A 17,125-nucleotide genomic window follows, 5' to 3' on the forward strand; every position below is an offset into this window, starting at 1 on the left:
GGAGTGTGGGGGGCACCTGTGTCCTATGGACACATTTCTAGTTATTATATAACTTTAATATGTCATATGGTATAGTAAATTTTGGTTTCTTTATACATGTGATTGATTAATGACAAGCTTTACACTTGAACACTTAGGTACAGTGTAGTGTTTTTTATACAAATAACATCATAATAATCATCATATCAGTGAAACACAAATACACTAGCAAACTGATTTATATAAAGAGTGTAAAACTTTGTAAAACTGTGAAAAAAATTATGCACGTAAATGAGCATTCTTTTGTTAATAGTGCGAATGTTTGTAGAAACCCCCAAAATGCACTGTGAAAATATTCTTCTGCGAATTCAAATACACATACAGTAATCTTTTGCAATATATCATTTCCCTTTGTTAAACTTACAGTATTTGGTGTACAATAATTGGTCTAGAGGAAGATATCAGAGATTTGAAGACAAAATCTGCTGGACCATTGGATCTGTATATGAAATGAACTGTCTGATGCTCGGGTCATAATCCCTATGTAAAACAGTTGACCTATATTGGGAAAGAGTATCAATTCTACAGGCAAACTTTTAATGGCAAACCTTCATTATGGGCTAGCACTTTATCAATCCTAACACATTGGAGTATGTTCCAGTAACAGTGAAAGAGGGATGGTGAGTATTTAATTAGATAAACTTTGTATGTACTGATTAATTAATAATTTGTATGAGAGATTGTGGCGTTCTGGCTTATCAAAATTTGTAAGAACAAGATGAATAGTTAAGAGCATGTATTTGAGCCGCGTCATGACAAAACCAACATAGTGCGTTTGCGACCATCATGGATCTAGACCAGCCTGCGCATTCGCACAGTCTGATTAGGATCCATACTGTTTGCTTACCAACTCTATAAGTAAAGAAACTGATAGTGAACACCATAGATCCTGATCAGACTGCGCAGATGCGCAGGCTGGTCTGGATCCATACTGTTTGCAAACGCACTATGTTGGTTTTGTCGTGACGCGGCTCATTTAAGTTTTTATACCCCCACAAACGAAGTTTAGGGGGGGTATATAGGAGTCAGCTTGTTGGTCGGTCGGTCCACATTATGGTTTCCGTACGATAACTAGAGTTTGGAATGAGGTATTGTAATCAAACTTGGTATATAGCAACCTTATTTGGAAACTCCGGTTGGTATTGCATTTGGACCCCCTGGGGTCAAGGTCACCATTACTAAAAATAGAAAAATGGTTTCCGGACAATAACTAGAGTTAGGAATGAGATATTGTTATCAAACTTGGCGTATAGCAAGCTTATATGAAGACCTGGGTTGGTATTGCATTTGGGCCCCCTGGGGTCAAGGTCAAGGTCACCGTTACTAAAAATAGAAAAATGGTTTCAGGACAATAACTAGAGTTAGGAATGAGATATTGTTATCAAACTTGGCGTATAGCAAGCTTATATGAAGACCTGGGTTGGTACGAGGGCTGTCCAAAAAATTCGTGCCCTGCAGTAATTGTCGTGAGAGTTTTTGATAGAAAAACGTTAATTATATATCACTTGAAGGGGAGATCTGTCTCAAATGAGAAAACAAAAGAAAAAAACGTTTAACCGGCATGTCGTGAAAACGAATCGTCATACAGTTACCTTGGTAACGTTATACCGGCGCACGACAAAAAATTGGGTTAGTTCATTACTTTTATGCATCAGGGTGTTCTTTAAACACTACACATAAACGTAAAAATTCACGGAAAGTATGTGTACGCATTCCTAACATCACTATAAAATATGACGTTGTTTGCCTTATTGTAACAGTCGTTAACACACATTTGTGTGAGGTCGTCAATGATTTAATTATGTGAAAATGTCAGTCGCTAAACGTCTGGAAATACGGACGATCATTACATTTTGTGCAAATATTGGTAAAACACAAACAGATACCTACAAAGATCTTAAAAAGGGCAAACGGGGACAAGTTCAGTGTCACGAAGGCTGATTTTTAAATGGCACAAACGCTCTGTAGAAGGGCGAGAGTCGGTAGACGATGACAACCCGTCAGGCAGACGTCCGTCCGTAATGCCGGACTATGTGACGAGGGTTGTCCAATATATTCGTTCACTGGTGGGATATGTTACATGGTCGTTGCATAAGAACAATAAAAACTACAAAATGCTTTGCATCAATCATTCTTCTTTTGACAGTAAAACAAATTATAACATAAACAGCAAATGTCACTTTACAAGCAACAAACAATGAATACAATTACAGTAATGAACTAACCCAAATTTTTGCCGTGCGCCTGTATTACGTTACTAAGGTAACTTAATGACCATTCTTTTACACGACACGCCGGTTACCTGGCTTTTTCTTTTGTTTTCTTATTTGAGACAGATTTCCGCTTCAAGTGATATATTATTCATTTGTTTTTATTAATAACTCTCACGACAATTACTGCAGTGCACGGATTTTTTGGACAGCCCTCGTATTGCATTTGGGCCCCCTGGGGTCAAGGTCACTGTTTACTAAAAATAGAAAAATGGTTTCCGGACAATAACTTGACTTAGGAATGAGATACTGTAATCAAACTTGGTGTATAGAAAGCTTATATGAAGACCTGGGTTGGTATTGCATTTTGACCCCCTGGGGTCAAGGTCACTGTTACTAAAAATAGAAAAATGGTTTCCGGACAATAACTAGAGTTAGGAATGAGATATAGTTATCAAACTTGGCGTATAGCAAGCTTATATGAAGACCTGGGTTGGTATTGCATTTGGGCCCTCTGGGGTCAAGGTCAAGGTCACTATAAATAGAAAAATGGTTTCCAGACAATAACTTGACTTAGGAATGAGATACTGTTATTAAACTTGGTCTATAGCAAGCTTATATGAAGACCTGGGTTGGTATTGCATTTGGGCCCCCTGGGGTCAAGGTCACCGTTAGGAAAAATAGAAAATTATTTTTCGGACAATAACTAGAGTTAGGAATGAGATATTGTAATCTAATTTGGTGTAAAGGAAGCTTATATGAAGACCTGGGTTGGTATTGCATTTGGCCCCCTAGGGTCAAGGTCACTGTTACAGTGTTACTAAAAATAGAAAAATGGTTTCCGGACAATAACTAGAGTTAGGAATGAGATATTGTATTCAAACTTGGTGTATAGGAAGCCTATATGAAGACCTGGGTTGGTATTGCATTTGGACCCCCTAGGGTCAAGGTCACTGTTACAGTGTTACTAAAAATAGAAAAATGGTTTCCGGACAATAACTAGAGTTAGGAATGAGATATTGTATTCAAACTTGGTGTATAGCAAGCTTTTTTCGAGACCCCAGTTGTGATTACAATTAATTGAAATATTTCTTTGTACACACTTGATAGTTTGTGTTCAAATTTTTCTTCAGACTACTTTTTTTTCAAAAAGTCAAAGTTGCCGGTGGGGGTATTAATCACCTTCATTGATAGGTCTAGTTTAATATACTTTGATGTAACATTAACAGCAAATTACATTTACACTATCATATCTTTCAATTTCTTACATCATTTATTTTGCGAAGTTTGATAATTTATATAGAATTTTTGTGCTGTCCCGTCTTACCTTTTGAAATGCATGCATCAATGTTGGGATGCTGTTTGCATTTAGACTAAATTTTATTGGTTGCTATTCAATATTAGAATCAAGGCAGGCGAGCTGTGCCCTTGTGGTTTAGATGCCCTCTTCTTAACCTAGGAATCATAGGTTTATGGCATAAAAGGATGTCATGTGACACCAGTACTGGTTAGTCTCAGGGTGGTTTAGATAAGTTTCTGCTTTCATCAGTATATATATATTTAAACTTAACTAGTATTAATACTATTGTACTGAAATACATTAGAATATACTAATTGGCTGCATCAAATTTAGAGCATTTCCTAATAATTTCCTAGTACTGATTTGGGACTTGAAGAGATATATGTACATATGGATATTGCTATGTTACAAAGTTCTGTTGCCTGTATGTGATAAAAAAAAAAAACTAGTGAAACAAACTACTTTGAAGGAACTCCACTGCGGTTTAAAAGCTTAAAACATGAAATATGAATTCCTAACATAAATCAGATGGGGCACTTAACATTTAACTATACGCAAAAGATAGTGAAAAAAATATACGAAAAATATTGTTAATCTTATTTTTGCGTTATTCTAAGCCCGATTTGAGTAAATGCAACGCTTTTCAATTTTCAGTCATTTTTCACAATAAAAATGATAATTTTGGAAAAACAGAGTATTATTAGATGATCTGAAATTTTGCACACGAGTCATTGTTCTACCTTTTCATGAAATGGAACATCAATCTCGAAACATTGTTTCCAGTCTCATCGTGTCAGTGGAGTCGTTTTAACTTGGTAGATTAAACACAATAGGGTTCCTCCTTTCTCTGCTCTTGAAGTCCCTGTTTCAAATTTTTGTATTGGTGTCCATCTAGGTGTGTTGCTGGTGTGGCTGGGATATATCAGGTGCTGTGTTCAGTGATTGTCACCATGTTGACCATTGTTCTCATTCTTTTAACTTAATATATATTTTATATTTAATATTGATAGATAGATACTGTTATAAAAAGAAAAGAACAATTTCCTCTGAATTTTGTTTAAATCTATAAAGTACACATTTGTAAACAATCGGCAAAAAAACCCACCAAGAATACCATGGCTTTTGCCAATATGAATGTTTAAAACTCTACACACTACAGGTAATCACAGTATGATTACAAAGTGTCATTAAAAAAAAGCCTGGTATTTTTTTTATAAGAAATTAGACCATTTGACAAGTTATAGGGAATGCAGCTTGCAAAACATAGTATACACTCACTTATTCAAACTACACATATTCAGGAAGAATTAACTAGTTTTCAATAAATTTCTGCAATAAAAGTATTTTACCCAAAGATAAGCATAGTTATAATAAGTTTTCAGGTTGTAATTTGATATCTTCTTGTTTTTGAGTGAATACATTAAAAGCCAAAAATAGTTTTTAAATTTATTCCATAGATGATTGTAATAAAATGGTTTACAGCATTAACTATTATACAAACAAGCACAATGAGATGAACTATTGTCCTTTTAAAATGCAATATGTAGGATATTATATAACATCCATTAATGAAGTTTCTTTTTATCTCAAAATGTAACAACTTTTGTTATCTTCCTTGATAATCACATGCCCTGTATGGCACTGGATAACTATGTTAAGTAACATCTAGTTCTGAGCGATTTCTTCATGTTGAAGTCACCTGTCTGTATCTCAAGAATGATAAAAATGAGCCGTGTCATGACAAAACCAACGTAATGCATTTGCACCCGCACAGTCTGATCGGGATCCATGCTGTTCGCTATCAGTTTCTCTACTTGTAATAGGGTTTGTAAGCGAACAGCATGGATCTTGACCAGACTGCGGGGATGCACAGACTGGTCTGGATCCATGCTGGTCGCAAACGCATTACGTTGGTTTTGTCATGATGCGGCTCAAATGTGGTTACGATAATCAGTGTTACCTATTACCTTATGATTCAATCATGTACCCACCTCTTTCGATATTTGATACATGTATTCATATTGAAAATATACTTATTTCCTGCTCATTTTATTTGATGTCTTTCAGGGGGAAAAATAAAACTTGGATGCAGCTCATGCAAAACAATTATTTTTATGCCCCCGGGCATATAGTAATTGAACCGTCCGTCCGTCTGTCTGTCCGAGCAAACATTTTGGGTTTAGGGGCTATACAACAGTAAAGAGAACAATAGGTTCATTCCGTGATCAAAGGGTTTAGGGGCTAGTAGCCCTTAAGAAAACAAACTTTAAGAAAATAACAAAGAAAATAGCCCCTAAAGCCAAAATGTTGGAACGTCCGTCCGAGCAAACATTTTGGGTTTAGGGGCTATATAACAGTAAAGAGAACAAAAGAGAACAATAGGTTCATTCCGTGATCAAAGGGTTTAGGGGCTAGTAGCCCTTAAGAAAACAAAGAAAATAACAAAGAAAATAGCCCCTAAACCCAAAATGTTGGAACGTCCGTCCGTCTGTCCGTACGAGGTTAACCTAGAACGGCAAGTTTGATTTTTCTTAAGTTCTACCTGTATCAATGGCTTCTTAGTTTACACACTTACTAATCAATACAAAGTACATGATCTGGTCAAGTTACATAACTATGGCTTCCATATTTACCAAGTTATTGCCCTTTTCAGCACTTAGAAATTTAATAATGGTTAACCTAAAACAGCAAGTTGGAAATATCTTAAATTCTATCTATACTAATGGCTTCATAATTTCCACACTTACTTATCAATACAAAGTACATGATATTGCCAAGTTATATAACTGTGTCATCCATATTTCCCAGTTATTTCCCTTTTTACACTTTGAAAATAGGGCCTTGTCTGGTTAACCTATTCCGGCAAGTTGGATTTATCGTAAATTTCTCTTAATTGCTTAATTTATTTTATGATATCTTGCATATTTGGTAGGTGGATACCTTTAATGGTCCTCTAATTTTTTGTGGAGTAAGTGGTCTCTAGGGTCAAGGTCAAGGTCACTGGTTTAGAAAATAAATTTAAACATTTTTGCTCGTACAGCCTTTATTTTTTGGTTGATGTCTTTCATGTTTAATACAAACATGCCAAGGGAGGTCCTCCTTCTTTGGGTATAGTAAGGGGTCATTTGGGTCAAGGTCAATGTCACCAATGTCAAGGTCACCAATGTTAAAAATAGATTTTTACATTTTTATAGGTGTATTAACCATATTCTATAGACAGATGTCATTTATAATTGATAGGAACATAAAATTTGATGGAGTTAGTGGTCAGTTGGGTCAAGGTCACCAGTGCTAAAAATAGATTTTTACACTTTTGCTCATACAGCCTTTATTTATTGACAGATATATTTCATATTTGGTAGGAAGATAACTTGCATGTTATTCTTTCTCTGGATGGAGTTAGGGGTCAGTTGGGTCAAGGTCACAAGTGCTAAAAAAAGATTTTTACACTTTTGCCCATACAGGCTTTATTTATTGACAGGTGTATTTCATATTTGATAGGAAGATAACTTGCATGGTATTCTTCCTTTTGATTGAGTTAGGGATCCGTGTGTCAAGGTCACTAGTGCTAAAAATAGATTTTTACACTTTTGCTCATACAGCCTTTATTTATTGACAGATATATTTCATATTTGGTAGGAAGATAACTTGCATGTTATTATTTCTCTGGATGGAGTTAGGGGTCAGTTGGGTCAAGGTCACAAGTGCTAAAAATAGATTTTTACACTTTTGCCCATACAGCCTTTATTTATTGACAGATTTATTTCATATTTGGTTGGAAAATAACTTGCATGGTATTCTTCCTTTGGATGGAGTTAGGGGTCAGTTTGATCAAGGTCATCAATGCTCAAAATAGATTTTAACATCTTTGCCCATACAGCCTTTATTTATTGACAGGTGTATTCATATTTGGTAGGAAGATAACTTGCATGATATTCTATAGGTGGCAGTGGGTCAAGGTCAAGGGTGCCAAGTATAGATTTCTTACATTTATATATATTTGATAAAGTTGAATATTTATCACTTCACAAGTCATAACAATGACTTGGCAACTTATATATTTCAAAATTACAAAATGCCATGACTCTGTCAAGCTATATAACTTGTGTTAACAATTTTTTGGCAATGTTTCTGTCCATAACTGAGTGAATGGGTAAACATTGTTTGAAATATTGCTACCGACAAGAATCGGAGCCGGGGACATTTGTGTTTAACAAACACGTTCTTGTTTCTTCCTGTAATATCATTTCAAAATTATTTGTTTTAGATCATATGATAAGCTGCTTTTTCATGTTGATACTGTACATGTTATTAAATATAAATTTTCATTTTCTACCTATGAGTTAACCAGACTTACAGTCTAAGTAAGATTAATCATTTATTCTAGAGTCTAATATGTGATGTTTGATATGAGAGAATATGCAGCATTGTGATTTGTACGATGGTTAATTGATGCATTGTAGCAATGTAAAGCATCATCCAATGCATATTCCTGCTCCAAACATTGTGCAAGTAAATTTAGGGCTGTTTCTTTGTGTCCAAGGTTTGGCTCAGTGGCTATGGCTTGTCTAAGCTTGTCAACAGCCATCAATTTCCTTTCTCTGTTACCTTGATGGGAAAAGACTTTGTATTGTAAGAAATGGAAAAAGGGGATAGAGTCTACTACAGCCCAGTCCATCCAATCGTCATGCTGCCCTCTGGAATGATGCATGCCCGATGCTGTGCGAAAATACTCCTGTTTTAGCTCCTCCGGGACACAGTTTACTTCACATGGTAGGAACCTGACACAAAAAGCTGTGTGCTTTAATGCATGTTTTATATCACCTTCATGACAAACTTCCTGAAATTCATGTTTTCGCCTTCCTCTATCTGGACTCTGGTAACAACCACAAACAGATTGCAAATGTTCAATGCTATATTGTTGATCTATTTGATCAAGTATGCTTTTAGTCTGAGGGATGTCTCCTTTACAGTAAAACACTGATGCTTGTTTTAAGCTACATGAGAAATCAGTCATTGAACCTTGTTCTAGTATAAGAAGAATGTTTTCTGTAATTGGTTCATTCCTAGAAACACACCGAGAAGCAAGAACTGATCCATGTGACATGTATAAGAAGGATGATAGGACAGTACAGGCTGTCTTTGCAGTGTCATCACCTTCAGGATAATTGCTTACAAGCTTGTCAATATATTGTGATAAAGTTTGAACAACAGTTTCAGTTTTGTAATCTGTCAAAGTAGAGATGATTTCCTTAATGCGTGCACTCAAACCTAGCATGAAATTATAAAGCAGGTGTTCTGATACTGATTGTGTCATTGTAGGCCCTGGTAGATCTACTTCAGATATATAAGTGTGGTGAGCATTTTGAAACTGTATCAAACTTAATCTTATACCAAGCTGGTCAATTTGGATTTCATTTAAAGCATTACCATCACTATCTAAAATATATTGTAGTGTGGCAAGAATTTGTGGTTTGATGTCTGGTGGAATACGTCTTGCCATCAGGTTGTTTTCCCGTAAAATAAAGTGTGGGCAATGCTCTAACAAAACACAGTCATGCAGAAATTTTAAGCAAATATTCAAACAGTTTAGTAAGTTATCATCTTGCCAGAGATTTTCTCCTTCTCTTTCAATGCAATGAAGGAGTACTGTTTTACAGATGAAACTTGATAAAGCATCTTCAGAAACAAGGGTCTGGTAAGATTTTAGAATCATTTTCATTAAAACATAACACCTGATTTGAACTATGTTTAAGCTGAACATCAGCCTGCGTTCTGTTAATGATGTTGATATTCTCCATTGAAATTCCTCATTTTCAGTACCATGCAAACCAACCGGTACAACAAAACATCCATCATTCATAGCTTGCCTCTTTAATTCTTCAGGAGGCCAATCCCCAGGTCTTGTTGTATTTATCCACTGTCTTGCCTCCTTTGGCCATGATTTACAATAGAATGCATGCACAGTGTCATCATCGAAAAATCCTTGTAAACCGCGTGTAGACAATGATGGTCCATGTCTTACAGTACCCGCAGGCATTCTATCTACAAACCAGTCATTCCTTACAAGGTCTCTTCCAGTTTGTATATGAACAACTGGGCTAGGATCATTGTCATATATCTCTTGTAGAAGACAATACCCTGGAGGTGTATTAGGATCATGCACCATCAATAGATTTTTATATCCTACACGCCACTCTGCAAGATCTTGTATAATATTTAAACGGTTGTCTGAAACAAGAGTGTCAGTATCTGAAAGAAGCCCTACTGTTGTGGTGCCTTCTGTCTGGCTCCCAAAACTATATATCGTTACTTCCTTCCCTAGCATTTTTTGCTGTATTATTTTAATAGTTTCATTTGCCAACATAATTTCTCTCCTTTTTCTAACCGTGGCATCACTTACACCAATGTCATTTAGCACTTTAGATAGTCGCAGTGAAAAACTCCTTGTATGGTTGGGTATGTCAGACATCCTGCAAGAGAGAGAGACAATTTATAATTACATGTATTCCAATTTCATGTTTATTTCTAAAACTCTGAATTCTGGAAACTTTCACAATACGAAGTCTTTGACTATACTCCCACAGGTGTTTGGTTTTCTGATGTTACACTGTATTAATGCATATCTATGAAACACTAAAGTTGACTTCAACATGCTAGCCAGGTTGTCATTCTCATGAATGATCTTTAAAAACAAACACTTTCCTGGAAATACTTTTAAATTATAATATCTCACCAACTAAGCGCAAATAATATTCTTTCAGTTTGATGAACTATAAGTAATAGTTACCATACGAGGAATAGGTCTGCATAGTATTTACAGACCCGGCTGGCGATTTGAAGACCGAGAGAGCATAGTGATTGAAGTTTTTCAAAGGCCACCGGGTCTGTAAATACTATGCAGACCTAGGGGCAGGGTGGGATGGGTGTCCAAACACTGATACTGTCACCTGTGCCTTTATTAAAATGAAATGTAAATTAGGTAATATCTTTACAAATAATGCTTTTTAAAAACGGAACACTTTATCTTTATATATAATACATTTCATGGTAAATAGATGATCAGGCTATTTCTTATATAATTAAAGTATACGATTTTTTCAAAGGAAAGTAAAAGACTGGCTTCTATGAATAAATATTAGTAATACATGTAGTTATACCGTCATGTAAGTTGGGTTTTGTTGTTGTTGTTTTTTATGATGGCTGATTTTAAATGTTCTTAGAATTTCATCCATGTTTGGAAGAGTTTTCTTTCGGTGTATTCTTAATTAGCATCATCCGTTATTCATATGTTTGATAAGACCGCCTGTAAGCACGCGGTCTAGAATGGAAGCGTAAGTCTTATTCTTGTGAAGAACAGGCAAGTACTGGTATACAAAATTAAAATTGTAATGTAAAAATAACGGGGAAAAAAATGAGAAAAACAGTCTTAATACTTAAGATGAGCTATACTCTCAATGAAAGAAATATTTTGGGAAAGAAAGATGCAGAAGTTGACTTTTATTCGATATGCACCAATAAGATAATCGTCGTATTACATCCCACAATGCAGAATTGTTAAATAAAGCAGGATTGTGCATATTCATACATAGTTGTGGAAATAAATGCCGAAAACTAGTATCTTATGAAGTTATATAGTTCGGCAAATGTGTTAGATAAACCGAAAAGCAAACTTTAAAGAAAGGTCAAATGTGCATTGTTGTACTCATTTAAATATCTGCGAAACACAAACTTCAATGCCAGAACAGTAGCCAGTTCGTTTTTCTCACAGATAATCTGGAATATATGTTATGAGGGTCCTTACAGGCGTATGCGCTAATTTATTTCTATTAATCTTTAACATATATATCGCCCCTTTTTCCAATTCACAGTGGTCATTACCCCCCCTCCCCTCCCCCCTTTCTATAATTCAGCATTATTTTACAGTGAATATTGTGTACTGTAATGCACGAGTTTCTCGATTTTACATATTTTCTATTGTATAGACAACAATAGAACATAAACAGGTCAGTATATATTTGCAGACCTTTTAAGCGGTCGGTAAGTGATTTACTAGACCGCTTTTAACAAAAGAGCCGATAGGTAAATATGCTTACCATTCAAGGTGCTTGTTTCTACCATAAAATTGCACTGTTCTGCTTTACTGTTTCACAATTTGTGCATTATTTTCACATTCTCTCTTTACTGAATATACATTGTGTGTATTTTCAACAGTATAAATGTCCCAAGGTAAAAATTATTGATAATATAATAAAGGTATAGAAGCTTCTAAAAACATGTCACATTGAAGTCTAAATGTCAAGCTTAAAAACCATGTAGAAAAATATAATATAAAAGATACATGTTTGCTTTCTCATAACTTTGCCCAAGTTTGTTTTATGCATCTTTGATAAAACCTTAGTTAAAATATACTCACATTCATGCATAATTCATAAATAATCTCTCTGAGTTCTTATTTCATCTCTGTTCTTTTGTCAGAAGATAGGACTGGTGTGATTAAAAAAACATCATTTCAACACGGCTCATTTATAGTTCATCAAACTGAAAGAATATTATTTGCGCATAGTTGCTTTTACATTAAGATGATGAGATTGAAATCATTACCTTTACATAATTAGCTTCCTGATCATACCAAAATAAAGGGGTGTCAATTCAAAGGGAAAATATTGAATTTTCTTTCCTCTTCATGATTTTATTTCCATAAGGATTTTGTTTATTCTTCCAAAAAATTAATATCTGTAACATGAACTCCTGTAATTTTAATTGTTTCAAGGGTTTAGATATTATCACTGAAAAATTGTGTGAACACTTACATTTAGCATTCAGTCTTACATTTTTCAAATACATTGTAATCATTAAAAGACATTCAATGTTGTAACTGTGTGGTGGTGATGAGTAACGTGTTAGGTCATCATGACCCTCATATTTAAGTCAACATTTCATCCTCATTCTTTCATTCTTTATTTCCGTACTGAGACTATCCAACTTTTCAGTTTTCACCACAGAATTTATATACTGTGTACATGTATTTTAGAGCAAATTTTCATTATTTTTGGTCTTGGTTTCATTTTTATTTTTTTTACAGAGATTAAAATTTAACTTACAAAACTGTTTTTATAAAAGAATTTCTAATATTTTTACTTAGCCTGCCTTTGGTCTTGGTGATAAAGAGAAAACAAAAAAAGCAGAAATCAAGCTAAATGTTATACATGTAATTGTAATGAAATCATAACAAAATAAAACTTCAATAAGATCATAATTTTATAATGATTTGACTTAAAATTCTGAAATAATTTAAACTTTTTCAAGAAAATGTGAAAGTGAAATTAATGATTTTCAAAGTGCCTCATGCCTTGAGTTTTTCGATGTTTCAAAGATGAATATTTACTAGGTAACACTTTAGTAAGAACAAATCCATTGATTAAATAATGCAGACCGACAATTATTGTCAATATGCAAAGTTTCATGGAAAAAGAAGATATCAACTTTTTGAGATATCAACCTAGTCCGGGAAATTTTTGACTTTACATTATATACATTAAACATATAAGAGTGGATCCCATACTCATTTACATAGAGAAATGATCATGTTTTTTCCCATGTCTTCTTAAGTACCAGGGTATTATCTTCACTAAATTGACTATCTGGTTTCATGTATTTCAATTGTACCAAAGTCAATTTCAAACCAAGAATGTCACTAATTTTCCTTACAGGACAACATTTTGTGTTTTTTAAGAACTGATGTAACACATTCTAGGAGATTTGAGCCGCGTCATGACAAAAGTAACATAATGCGTTTGCGGCCAGCATGGATCCAGACCAGCCTGCGCATCCGCGCAGTCTGATCAGGATCTATGCTGTTCGCTTTCTAACCCTTGTAGAGAAACTGATAGTGAACAGCATGGATCTTGATCAGACTGTGCGGATGCGCAGGCTGGTCTGGATCCATGCTGGTCGCAAACGCATTATGTTGGTTTTGTCATGATTTGGCTCATTTGGTTGTGTTACTTTCAGTAGTCTGCTGTGTGTCTTATCCGATACACTGTTGCCCCGGATTCTTCATCTGTTTAAAGTTATATTTATTTTATATTTTATATTTATTTATTTTAGTTTGATTGTGTTGGAAGCTATAGCTTATTGAAACACTCTCGAATCCGTTCCTGGAACCAACCAGTACTAAGCAATGAATAAAAAGTTTCTTGCTCAAGGAAACAACGGATTGCCCCTGACAGGGTTTGAACCCACATGGTCAGCAATCCTTAGATTACTAGTCCAACATGTTAACCACTTGACCACATCAGTTTGTTTGCCTTTTCTACAAACTCTTTAAACAGCTCTAGTATTATATCCTTTATGTTATATTAGATAGAGTAGACAAATAACAATACAACAACATTTTATATAACTTTTTCAGTGGGAAGCATTTTGAATTTACCAAGGATAATAATGCTATGAAAGGGGATTTTGAAAATATTGAGATCCTTACAGAAAAAGCATTCCTGGACGATCAAAGGCCTGTGTATCGTGTAGTACTTGGTGTACAAAATAAAGTGTTTGTTCTAGAAATGACTAATCAACATGAAGACACTGTTCACCTAGAGATGATATTTTGTGTAGATTTGCCAGGTCTACCAAAGGAAGCTTGCTTGGTTGGCAAACAGGGTAAGTTGAGAATTAAATCCATTTAGAAAATTTGAATTATAGATAAAAAAAAAATTTCTTACATACAAAAATTTCTTAGAAATAGGTACGAAACCAATTGAGTTGAATACTGCATTAGTATTGGACCCAAAATGATGAAAGTTTTATTATTTATTGACCTCAGAAAATTAAAATCTATAAATTAGTACTAGGCTCAAAAAGATAGTTAGTGCATCAGAAAAAGATTGAGTAAAATAAATTTCTACAAAAAAAAATGTAATAACAAAACCCTTGACCTGCTGAATTTCTTAAATGGACTTTTCCAATTTTCATTTCGGAACAGTTCATTGTCAATTTTAGGTATATCAAGGTGAGAATTTGAAGTTGGCCAGCCATCAGTATAAAACCTTTGTGCTGACCTGTCTCTAATTACTGTTTGTTCTAACAGTTTAAGGGCTAATGAAGACAATGATATTTTATATAAAATGTTGTCTTGAATTTTAATTTTCAAAGGATTACTTACAGCAGATATCAGCTATCATATGCTCTCTATTTATAGTTGGTATGATGATTTCGTTAACTCAGCATAACGATGATACAGATGAGTATTATCGGGAGCACGTGTTTTACTTTGATTTTGACGGCCTCCTTCATGGTGTGTTATTGTGCCTGGGTCATGGTCCAAGGTCATTCTTTCCTGTATATCTCCATGGTAACACAGAGAATGAAGGTCAAAGTGAAGGACAGTCTCAAGCAGGATGGCATGTTTATCTAAGAGATGGACGAGATGGTATCATGTGTTTACGTCTGCATTAAAGTGACATGTCGGCCATTAGCATCTACAAGTTTGGAACATCTCATCAATTTTGCCATAATTTTATAGCTATCAAATGTTCAAAAATAAGACCAGAAACAGATAAATTTTTTCTTCACTGAAATGGACAAAGTCAGCTGATTTTATATTGGCTGTTTCTGAATGGTGTAATAACAAACAGGGATTGCTGCAATTGTTTTATTTATAAATTAACTCATTCTGGCACTAAAATGACAGTAAAATGATGTCTAATGAATCCATCAGAAGAATGTGACTAGTTGAAGGTCACTTTGATCTTGGAGACGGGACAGATTGTAATGTAGTTTACTTCATTACACGATTTTCAATAAATTACTTAAATAATAATTTGAATTATATTTTGATAATTAAACTGTAGCAGAACTATATTTAAATGCAGATGAAAAGTATAAACACATTGTATCATAAATGAATGAAAATATCAGCAGAAATACACTTCATTATATGTAAAATGTATGTCCTGATTTGATGGTGTCATAAAATAGAGCATATTAAATCATGGGACAAATATCAGTATTACATTGTATTAATTAATTAAAATCAATAGAACAAAGCATGGAATTTATAGGATATTTGTTTGTGACAAGTAGAAGATTAATTTATATTTCACTGGCAAAGACTTCTAAAGCTATATTTTCTTCTGTGGGTAAGCCAGTGATTGCATATAGATCTATAAATTATTTCATCAATACATGTAAAACACTCTTGTGTACATTACATATATCGTGGGCTTAGCGCAAAACGGTTGTAACTCACTTTTTTCCACAAAATAACAGTTTTAACATTTTCAATGTATTTTGTGGTTATGCATATCCTCAGTAAGTATTTTAAATGGATTCTGAAAATTAACAAGTTAAATCAATATTTGTCAAAAGGTTGTATCTCAAATTGCTCTTAAATTTCAGTGCAAAATGGTTGTATCTCAAGTTACAACCTTTTTGCGCTGAAAATTCTGATAGTGCAATGGAAGTAAATTAGCATTCTGTTTGTCTTATTTGAATCATCACATGAAAATGAGGATATAAAGACAGTAGAAAACATTTTTTGTTTTGATATATCTAAATAAACCTTAAATATTGGTAAAAAAACCAACTAAATTGTGATTTTATATTATCACATATTATCTTCATGAAATATATTTAAATGTATATTACAGTTGAGTATAGTTCAATCTCATAAATTTATTCCAATAAATGAAAAAGATCCACTGCCACAAACAGCAATTGTTTGATATTAAGTACAACTATTGAAGGACAAATGTCCATATTCCCCCACCTACCCCAATAACACATACAGTTTATAAAATGACAAGGTGGACAGATTTAGCCCCTTATGGATCGAAAATTAGCGCCACACTTATTTTTACAGGGCAGACAAACGTTTCAATATTTTGAAAAATAATGCAGGTACATATAGATCTAATTCAGAATATCTTCAGTTTATGCTCATTATAAGTAGCAAACTTAAATTGTTGCAGGCACAAAGTCTGCTCATGGAAGGTATGTCAAGGCCACCTAGCTCAGACCCATAATGCTTCAGAAATGCTTTTATTTTTATTTCTCAAAAGCTTCAAAATTTAAGTGTTCTTATCAAGAAAGTTACTCATGGCAAATTACCTTAACAATCTTTTTCATCTTTTGCCATATTGAAAGATTAGTACAGTTACAGTGAATTAATATCTTTGTGGAAGTCAATACTGCCAGTGCTTTGATTACATTTTGCTACTTTTATGACAAATTATATTACATTTGTCACTATTTTCTTTATGGTACAAGCATCTTACCTTCTCAAAAACCATATTATTATTGTGAATAGCTTAGAAAACTACTATGGTACCATAAAGGGTAATTAAAGATAAAAGAACAGAAGGGGATATGGGACCAAATTGAAGGGAGGAAGGTGGGGGTGTAATCTACAACTGTACAGACTAAAGACACACTTTAAAATACAATGAGGAAAAACTGAGAAGGGAATGGACAAAGTGGCAGGAACTAAGACCATTGTTAAATCCCCAAACAAACCATTGAAGCAAATGACATACTTAAAAAGGAACCATAGAATGACACTGCCTTGAAACATGGA

At 34.2% G+C, this 17,125-nt stretch overlaps 2 protein-coding genes across 2 annotated transcripts; one reads left to right on the forward strand and one right to left on the reverse strand.

Moving 5' to 3' along the window:
* The first annotated feature begins 526 nt into the window (after nucleotides 1-526).
* On the forward strand, nucleotides 527-15,761 carry LOC132726590 (uncharacterized). Its single transcript, XM_060711926.1, has 3 exons — nucleotides 527-659; nucleotides 13,964-14,211; nucleotides 14,750-15,761. Exons 2-3 carry the CDS (start codon nucleotides 14,001-14,003, stop codon nucleotides 15,004-15,006), a joined length of 468 nt encoding a protein of 155 aa, XP_060567909.1. The 5' UTR covers nucleotides 527-659; nucleotides 13,964-14,000; the 3' UTR covers nucleotides 15,007-15,761.
* Nucleotides 7,858-12,091, reverse strand: LOC132726592 (uncharacterized). The gene is made up of 2 exons (XM_060711928.1): nucleotides 11,966-12,091; nucleotides 7,858-10,022 (listed from the first exon to the last, which is right to left on the reverse strand). Coding segments are annotated over exons 1-2 (2,085 nt in total). The 5' UTR covers nucleotides 11,968-12,091; the 3' UTR covers nucleotides 7,858-7,939.
* Nucleotides 15,762-17,125: the final 1,364 nt, after the last annotated feature.

Source organism: Ruditapes philippinarum, unplaced genomic scaffold (assembly GCF_026571515.1).
Source record: "Ruditapes philippinarum isolate M1 unplaced genomic scaffold, ASM2657151v2 ctg1765_1_1_1_1, whole genome shotgun sequence".
NCBI lineage: Eukaryota > Metazoa > Mollusca > Bivalvia > Venerida > Veneridae > Ruditapes > Ruditapes philippinarum.

Coding starts and splice junctions, on each gene's coding strand:
- LOC132726590 (XM_060711926.1), top strand. CDS start 14,001: ATGAAAGGGGATTTTGAAAATATTGAGATCCTTACAGAAAAAGCATTC. Junction 14,212..14,749: donor TTGCTTGGTTGGCAAACAGG/GTAAGTTGAGAA, acceptor CTCTATTTATAG/TTGGTATGATGATTTCGTTA.